The following is a 10,483-nucleotide window of genomic DNA, read 5'->3' as shown; positions in this document are numbered from 1 at the left end:
TTAAATGTTTATTAAAAGTTTTTACAGTAATTCACAGAATAATATTACCACTAATAACACTATAAAAAAATATTAAGTCTTTTTCCTTTCACTAGTCTTTTGAATTTTATTTTCATTTTTGCTCGTGGAGATCTCAGGTTCTTGTTCTTCACTTATAACTCTTTTCCAGAATGAAAAGTTCCCAGTATTGGTATGTACTTGGTTTACCTTCCAAAATTTCACATATTTTTACAAAAATTTTCCTCTCTTTAGTTAAACTCGTCATTAATAATGTTAAGGTGTTTTTGCACTAGTGTAAAAAATTTGACATTTAATACAGTAGATCGTGCAAAAAATAGCTACTTTTGCACGATCGTAGAAAAAAGTCACTTCTACACCGAATACAACATGCTATTATTTTCAAACGTCACAAATAATTTTTAAACATTCCAAATAATATAAAAAATCTCCTTACATTATCTTTTCACTCAATCATTTAGAGGGGTGTGTTTGTTTTGGATACTTCGTAACCATTATTTTTCGAAAATGGCAATTTTCTAAGAGCCATTTTTGTTTTTATATCCCTTTCTAGATTTACTGCTTACTATGCATTAGCACTTCAGAAAGTAAGTATACCCTTTTAGTACAACTAAGGGTCCCATTTTAAGGAAAGCCATATTTTTGAGAGGATTTTTAGTGCATATTTTTTGTACTTTAGAATACGACACAAATATTCTCATGTCCTCTAATTTTTTTACGTAGCTAGTAGAGAAGATCTAGAGAAATGACTAGCAAAACATTTAGCTTTACAACAAAACTGTCGTTTTGCCCACAATGAAAGATATAAGTAAATTTATATAAAATAATATAGATATATTACAGATTGCAGCAGCTTTAATAAGAAACTTTTAAAAATGTTATAGTTTTACATATTAGTTTCACAAAACAATATAATTTTACAGAATGGTTTAGAGATTTTTAATGATTATTACCAAATATGATATTTTCAAATGTTGTTTGGAAATTAAATTTAAAAAAATTTTGCAGAAAAATTTAACTTATCATTAAACAAGTAGTAAATATAATACTGTAACTGATAAAACTGCGGGAAAAACTTGTAGTGTAAGCTATTTTTTAATCAGTCTTACCTGACAGTGACAAAAAGAACCTAGTACGCATAATAATTATAGGTGTCATCACTGGAAACTGCCCCACGGGGGTAAACCTCGTGAGATGGAAGATTTCCAATAACGACTACTACAGAGAATGCGGAGAGGATGAAGAAACCATAAAGCACCTGCTGTGCCACAGTCCGGCACTGGCATACCAATGCTTAGGGAAACTTATACACTTTAGAGAAAGGGATTTTTGGAGGGACTAGAGAAGCAGCAGAAGCCAACATCAGCGACACCGAGAACTTTGTGAATATCTGGAAGTGGTTTAACACGAAGAAATAATCAGAGGAAGGTTTGGTACAATAATACAGGGGTATCACAACACACCCAAAGCCTCCAAATGAGGGAACAAACATGATCCCAAATCTAAGCAAGCTAACCCCGATGACTAAGTTCCCGACTAACTTCCCGATATCGCTCATGTTGGCTTCTGCTGCTTTCTCTAGTCCCTCCAAAAAACATTGGCCTAAAGTTTTAAAGCGCTGGTTAGGTTAGGTTATTCCAGTGCCGGCAGTGGCACAGCAGGTGCTCTATGGTTTCTTCATCCTCTCCGCATTCTCTGCAGGAAACGTCGTTGGAAATCTTCCATCTCACGAGGTTTACACCCGTGGGGCAGTTTCCAGTGATGACACCTATAATCTATAATTATCCATAGGTTCTTTTTGTGCTCTAGTAGTTGTTTTGTCTTTTTGCTATCACTGGCCACAGTCTTCGAGCTGTAGCGCAGTCCTCACGGTCTTGCCATGTCTCTTGCTGCTTGGCCTTGATGATAGTTCCTACAGCTTCCTTCAGTGTGTTGATCGTCACAAGTGGTGGGTTATCTGCCACGGTTATCTGCCTCTCTCTTTGGCGAGTCTGTCTGCTTCTTGGTAATGATACTAATGATACTACCTATAAGAAACTTTTAAACATCTTTAAAAAATATAAAGGGTATGAATTATTAATAAAACGCAATTTTAATAATATTTACATATTTTATTATATCACAGTAAAAATACTCACATTTTACATACACTAATTTACTTCCTATTGATATGAGACGTTTGGCCTCTGGGATTATCATTATTTGGCTAACTAAAATAATTCTTTATTCATCTTGATATTAGCTATTCATCTACGAAACGACTAAATTGTATCTATCGTCATCACATGATAACAGGGATTCAAGACTTTCGAATTTAAATTTTTTCTTGGGGCTGTACAAAATATAGAGATTCTTATTATATTCTTATTTTAGTTGAATCTAGTAGATAATAATTATAAAATCATTTATAAAAATAAAAGAAAGAGTTATATTTGCAACATCATATGAAACCAGTCACGTGAGGTTTTGTTTCCCATATTTTTGGAAGAACTTATAATATTAGACAGTTAAAGGGCACTGCACAAAACATATAAAGGACGTTTACTGGATCACAAAAAATGTGTTTATTTTTTTAAAGTTTGATGCTCTCTAGCGGACAAACGAAGCACTTTTGTATAGAGGAAAACTGTGTCCACAGAACGTATTTTGATTCCAAAAATATGTAGTACTTCTATGTCAACGGAATATTGAGACACCCTGTATACGCGCGGCAGAGACGACGAGAATGTCACCGCAAAACACACTACGCCCATTCATTACATTGGCTACTTGCAAATTTGCCGAATTTTTATTGCGGCGGCGCGTCATTTATTTTTTTACGAGAAACTTCGATTAAAACGGTAGTAGACTGAGCTTGGAGAACAGTGCAGTCGTTATCGGTAAGGTAGTTGCGTGATTTCATTGATTTTTTATTGTTTTTATTCTTAAATAGGTCCATTTTCTGTTAACTGAAATAAGTAGCCAAGTTGTTTGTTGGTCTAAATTTGTAGGTTTGGTGTTTCAATCGGGTGAAATCAAAAGTATCCGTAAACGCAAGTGAATTTCTCACTGCGCGAGCGTACATGTCAAACGATACGTCTCTGGCCGTGCTTTAACTGTCTATTGATAAAGCTAAAAAGATTTACTTTCTTTTTGTATTTGTAGAACCTGCTACAATTAATTTAATCTAATGTTTTTTCTATATAACATATTCCTCTAATAGTTTATACAGTTACATGCCATTTCATGTTTTTAAATAGAAGAACATAATATATATTAATATATGTATGCAATAAATAGTTGTATATCTAACATACAAACATTGAAAACTTAAAAACAGACCTCAAATTTACAAATAGGAGATGATTTTATTTATGTGTATCAAAATTATTACAAATAATTTATGACATATTTGATGTTCATTAATTTGATTTGTTATTGTCAACTTCACCTTAATGGCGATATTGATAATATAAATAAATTCAAACATCAGTAACAAAACAAGCTGAACAAATATTTAAAAATTAATCCTTATAGTTTATAAATATACTTTAGATACAAATTGGATTTATAAATCCACTGGAAGTATTATTATAAATTAATCAGTTTTCTTGTTGTAAATGCAAAAGTGTCTTATTTTATAGTGCACTCTGTATATACAGGGTGAGTCTTAAATAAGTAAAAATATTTTCAGGGCTGGTAGATTTCGATAAAAGAAACATACATATTTCCTCTTTACCGGCGTTTTTTCCGTACGCAAATTATCTGAGAGTCTAAACGTCTGAGCGATCCTTAAACTGAGATTTTAGTGTCAAAATACCGTTTAATCACCCTGTATACCTTAAAAAATATATATTTGAAATATGGCATTACCATTGTCCATATATTATGTAAAAAAATTAAGTCAAAACCTCATCCTCATAATCGAGTTTTCTCGAAACTGTAGACCACCCTGTGTAGTACGCACATAAATAATACATCCAGCGGAGATTTAGTCACACCAAATAATAATTATTTGCATACAATAAAAGCGTATCGAATAAATAATTAGGATATTCCATTCTCATATTGGATGTATAACATCAACGCACATTAAATGTGTTTACCTTGCTAATAAACGCGATAAAAAAACACGAACAAAAATAAATTAGCGTATAACAAGCCGACCACTTTGGTGTCGTCATTACAAAAATATTTTTCTAATTTTATATAGTAACCGGAGATATAGAGATAGGGGGAATAAGCAACGTGAAATAAAGTAGCCGGATAGTTTTGATTTCTGCCGCACCGAGCGCTGCTGTAGGAATTTTAGGAAATTAATTTAAATGCACCAACCAATGACTAAAGAATCCAAGGACAAATAACACCCGAGAACAAATTGTGCCGATGTCACCAAACAATGCCGTGGTACATATTTTTCTTAACCAAGCTGTTTGAAGCAATCTTTATATTTTTTGATAATTGTTTTGACTACGTCTATGGTGTATCATACTAATTAATTACGAATAAAACGTATTAATATGTTAACAAGAGGTACAAAACTAGTATCGACGTATAGCACATATCAAGTACATTTAGATGTTAATTGAAATTGAAGAATAATTATCGAATTCAATAAGAAAACGCTAAAAAGTTGGAGTGGACTGTTTATTTACATATGAAACGTAATTCCTGGCTCTTTCTTATCGCTGCTGCTTTTACACTTCTTGAAAGCCGAACAACTAATCACCATTGTAATAAAGTTTATACAAAGTTTACTACACACAAACTATTAAAAATCGCTAAAATTGTCGCTGGTGACCAAATAATGACTCATTGTTTGCCATCAAAAGAATGGCCTCTAAGGTCACAAATTCTGCTGCAGCCCGTATATGGGCGTTACATCTCCTTATATTCTTTAGTCGTTGGCACCAACAGTATACATTTAAGCGCGAACATATGGCAATAATTAGAATTTCGGCGCATGTTCAAGCTTATTCTCGCTATCTTTCTATATATCTGATAGAAACGCTATTTAAGCGTGGTCGAAAGTGGTCTGTGGTCATTTACCATTTTACCATACTTCGCACTTGTTTTTCGGGTTCATTTTCGAATCAACTTTGCAGTTGAACTCGTCACTGAACTCCTTCAAATTACTCACGGCTCCGATGACTCGGAACTTGGCTGGGGAATGGGAGTCCTTTTCGAGTTCGAGGTTGGTCGATTCTTTGGTAAATGCAGAGCACCACACCTGTAAACAAAACGGTTGATTTCAGTGGAAAACAACAACGGAGATCATACACAAAAATTTTTAATATAAAAAATGGATTCCTTGAAAAAAAAATATATTTTATTAAAACTCTATACAGAGTGTCCCAATATTCCGAGGACATAGAACTACTACGTATTTTTGGAATCAAAAACTAATAACTTCATTGCATACAATTTACCTCTACAAAATTGCTTCGTTTGTCCATTAGAGGGCAACTAAAAAAACACTTTTACAGATATTTCATGAACCGTTATTCCGATTTAAATGAAATTTTGGGTGTCTATGTTCTTTAACATTTGACTTTCACAAATATCAAAAAAACGTACAAGAAGGATGAAATCTACCCCCATCGCTACACAAATATTAGTATAAATATTTTCCAACTCAACCGACGCGACGACTGATTTTTTTCTAGTATTTACTACGTTTTTTGACTCTTGTAAAAAACGCCACCGCGCATACTTTTTGAGGAAAAAAATATTTTTCTGAAGCTGCTTTAAAAAAAATGTTTTTTATCACATCAAGCTATGGAGGCGCATAAAATCTATGATGCTCTAATAATCTAGTTGGCGAAAATATGGAATTTTATGTTAGTACCACAAATTATATTTGACAATAAGCTTCATAAGAAGCTTAAAAAAATTAGTTTACGTTCGGGTTTATTTTTTATTGATATTGATGCCTTCTAACGGATAAACGAAGTACTTTTGTATAAAGATAAATTATGTGCAATTAACTTTTATTTAGATTCCAAAAATACGTAGTTCTTCTATGTCTCCCGAATATTGGAACTCCCTGTATATTTGGTAAGTCTGCTATGGAAAAATAAATTCTCCAATTTTTTTTTCTCAAAAACTATGCGATGTGACGTTTTTTTACAAGAGACAAAAAATGTAGTAAATGCTAATCTAAACATTTGACGAAAAGAAAATCTGTCGTCGCGTCGCGTCGGTGGAGGTGGAAAATATTTACACTAAAATTTATGTAGCGTGAAAACTACACGTACAGTTTTCACCCTTTTTGTGCAAGTTAAATGTTAAAGCATTTAGCATAACATTTTCACCCAAAATCTCATTCAAATCTAATTTTAACGATCCATCTAAAAATCCATTCTAAACGATTAGATTTTTGCAAATTATAAGTTTTGAGTTTGTCGAAGGATTATTAAAGGCACAATTTAAAAATATTTTTACAAGATACAAAGTGTCCCAAATATATAAAAAATATCAAAGTTGTATTTTTTTAAAAGGAACACCCTGTATATTATTACATTTTTAGTTTCTACGATTAAAATAAAGGTAAATTTGATTAAGGTTTACCACATTTTAATCTTACCGTCAAAATACAGTAGTAATTTTAATGCTTCATTTCTCTAGGCCTATTTAAGTTTTTAAAGACTGTCTAAAAAATTATTTTAATAATTACTAGCTTTAAACGGTAATAACTTGTTTAATTTAAATGGAACACCCTGTATATTTTATGAGAATCAAATGCATAATTTAATTGTCTATCAAATTGTATTAAACCATTTTTTACCTATCTCTTCAAGTTTTTGTAGAAAATGCATTTTCTTATAATTTAGACTTCAATTATCAATATACCCATGGAATATTGACATTTTAGATTATTTTTAAAGACGTAACAAATTTTTAAAGAGTATATATGATAATATTGTCAATATAGTTCGTTTATTTCATTAAAAAATAAAAAAAAAATTGTTTAAATATTTGGTAATGAGGACTAATTAATATGATTCCAGAAATTCAAACTACATTAATTGACTGTTTGCGTTGATTAATAATAATTGCTCCAAATACTAAAAAACTGAATTTTGTATGTGTTTCGACAGAGTGGTAAAAAGTTAACCTTAAAAATTTTATTTCATTTTTTGACGAATATTTATTTATAACAATAGAGACGTTCATTTTCATAACTTATTATTATATTGATTTCTGATTCAAATCCACATTTATTTAGAATAATTTATTAACTAACACAATTAAGTATGTAATTAATTAATATCTGGGTGGAAATGATGATGGTATATTTAATTAATGATATACTCTTTTATAAAGATTTAAATAGATTTTTTTGTATACAAATGGTCTAGTAATATTATCGTTTTTACCACCTGTACATTTTGTACATTTGTTGCTTTGAAAACAATCTAAAATGTCAATATTCCAAGGGTATATCCACATGAGGTCTAAATTATAAGAAAATGTATTTCCTACGAAAATTTGAAGGGATAGGTAAAAAATAGCATGCTACAATTTGATAGACAATTAAAGTGTACATCTGATTCTCCTAAATTATACAGGGTGTTCCATTTAGCAAGCATTTTTTTAAAATAAATTTTTAGACACTCTGTATGAGGTAGTATTATTTTTATTATTACAACACAATAACTGATCGATAATTAAACTTCAGTAGATATTTGGTATTAAAAACTTTGATACCCTTGGAGAAATGAAGCCTTAAAATTTTTACCGCAATTTCACAAAATTGAAAATATTTCAAAAACGGTAAGGTTTAAGTGTGATAAACCTTAATCAAATTTACCTTTATTTTAATCGTAAAAACTAAATATGTAATAATATACAGGGTGTTCCATTTAAAAAAATAAAACTTTGATATTTTTTATTTATTTGGGACACTCTGTATCTTATAAAAATATTTTTAAATTGTACCTCTAATAGTCATTCAACGAATCCAAAACTTACAATTTGTAAAAATCTAATCGTTTAGCTCCAATACTCCGTGTCATATGTGGTGAACAACCCTGTATATCGTATTTTTTTTTAAATTTGATGGTCTCTAGGGGACAAACGATGCACTTTTGTATGGAGGTAAATTGTGTTCAATGAACTTATTTTGATTTCAAAAATACATAGTAATTCTATGTCCACAGAATATTGGGACACCATATCATACAGTTTATATGACAAAATGGTGAATGCGCCGTTCATAAAAATTAAGAATTTTCTCTAATACAAAATTAAGAGTAAGATTCCAATAAGTTAATTTGTGGTAAAGGCACAGGTATGTGATAAATCAATATATTTTAACAAACTTCAAAAGTTAACTTCGAGTATTATACAGATTACTCATTTACTTTACCGGGTGTTCTTCAGAAGCGGCTCACCCCTATAACTTTTTTTTAGATAAAAATACGAGATTTGGTAAGATATTATATGACATACTAGTTTGACCAGCGGATCTGAAGCTACGGAAGGAATGCGAGAAAAAAAAATCGATATTGCCACGTTTATCTATAAAATTGCCAAATTGCCAGACATGAACTATAAATTTAATATATTTTTATTATATATAATGTGTTTAGCATATATTCTGACGTATATTATTAAGGAATTTTAACGTAGTTCATATTGTTCGATATGTTTTATTTAATAACTTATTTCTTTCATTCTGTATAATCTGCTTATTATGAAAGTTGAAGATTTTTTAACGACTATCATTAGCAAACCAACATCGCCGCATGGCCACCTATTCATTGAACATGATTGGCCACAGTACGTCACAGGATTTGTTACCACGCGATTTGCCATGGCTTTTTTACGCCTTTTCTATTCGCTTGCTTTATCCCCAACTTCACAGTCTCTTCTGAAAAGAGTGAATATTGAATACTATTGAAATATCCAGTGGCGAGACAATTTTTTGATCATTATTACTTTTATTTCATTATTTTATACCGGTTATCCTAAACTTTATTCCTATATTTTTCGTATATTTGATAGTTAGGTTGTGTTTTATTATTTGTTATAATGTTTTTCGTTCTAAGCCGTTTTTTAATTATTAATATCAAGTTTGATGTATATTTGTGTTTTAAAATAGATAAATTTATTGAGGGTAAGATGCTACATAGTCAGACAAGAGAAATAATAGCTAATTTATATAGGTAAGTTAATAATAACGTGGATGAAATCTCATTTGGTTTATTTCCTTGTGTTCATAATAGGGGTTTGCGATGAAGAAGCTGGAGAGTTCGCTTTGGTTGCCCGCTTAAACGTAAGCAGGCGAGGATATTTTTTATACCGGAGTTAGCGTATCGGCTATAAAAGATTCACACAGAAGATAAAAAGGCTGAAAACTAACCCCCGATAAAATGATATCCAGCTCTGGAAAGAAACGACCACGTGAGACTGCTGTCGAAAACTCGACGACTTTTTCGAAGTGGTCAGAATTAGAAAGCTTTTGCAAAATTGCAGAAAAATCGAATTTTCCTTTTTGCAGGAAACGCTTAAGGGTTATTAAAAATCAAATGAATTTTTTGGCGTAAATGTCAAATAACAGATAAATATTAATGGAGCGGCCCATTATATTGCAGAGAGAGATATAAATATATACGCGAAATTCGAAAATATAGCCAAGTATTATCTATTTGGATCAAACATATGGGTAGACAATGACCTAACCTTTAAAAACTGCTGGCGGAGCGATACAATATCTGGTGTAATAGGCAATATTGGATCTACTGGTGAGTAAAATTATATGTTTGCGCTTCCAAAGTTAACTATTTTCAAGATTTTTTTGCTGGAAATAGTTATATCTATAATTATGTATTATAGAAAAAAATATAGTTAGTACAGATATATAAATAAATATACCTCAAGACTCAGTCTTGATCATCTGCTGAAGGCAGACATGGTTAGCGAAACATGCGTCCAGTGTAAAATTAAAAGTGTTTTGGTGTATTGTACTGATTTAGTGTTTTATTTTGCTGTGTAACACCAAAGGTTCCAACCCCCAGCTGTAATTATTTCTTCTATTACATTAACAACACAATAATAAAATGATTCAAAATATTTAAGGGAGCTTTAATAAAAGCTTTTAGTGTTTATCTACTAACTCAACAGTAACGATTCAAACAGCATAAAGTTTTTTGAAAAACTCAGATTAATACTGAGTATTATATTTATGATACACATTATTTTCATATAACACCGTACGCCCATGCCTATTTTATGAATGAAATTGGGCGTGTTTTGTTTACAACTACATTCCCCTGCCGATACCCCGTAGCTACAGATCCGTTGGTCACACTATAAATAGGGATTGATTAAAATCTGAATCAGGAAGTGAACAAATTAGTTTTGTTCACTTCCTGTTTCACCGGAAATGACTACAACTTTTAATTTTTTAATGGTCGTTTTTTTTACTTTATTTGACAAAAAATTGCATTTTGAATAGAATGACAAATCATATATCAACTAT

General features: G+C 31.0%; 1 protein-coding gene across 8 annotated transcripts in view; it reads right to left on the bottom strand.

Annotated features, from left to right (window-relative positions):
* Positions 1-4,787: 4,787 nt before the first annotated feature.
* LOC115881742 (endothelin-converting enzyme homolog) overlaps positions 4,788-10,483 on the bottom strand; it is a 95,655-nt gene continuing 89,959 nt past the window's right edge. For 7 of the 8 annotated variants that reach the window (XM_030899373.1, XM_030899371.1, XM_030899372.1 and 4 more), the window contains one exon: positions 4,789-5,227. In XM_030899373.1, the coding sequence (XP_030755233.1) occupies positions 5,051-5,227 (177 nt within the window). In that variant the 3' untranslated portion in view covers positions 4,789-5,050. Of the gene's footprint in view, positions 5,228-10,483 lie in introns of all 8 variants that reach the window. The other variant, XM_030899369.1, reaches the window with a different exon arrangement.

This window comes from Sitophilus oryzae, unplaced genomic scaffold (assembly GCF_002938485.1).
Source record: "Sitophilus oryzae breed Bouriz unplaced genomic scaffold, Soryzae_2.0 scaffold_172_pilon_pilon, whole genome shotgun sequence".
Lineage (NCBI taxonomy): Eukaryota > Metazoa > Arthropoda > Insecta > Coleoptera > Curculionidae > Sitophilus > Sitophilus oryzae.
This window is presented reverse-complemented; position numbering and strand designations above follow the sequence as displayed.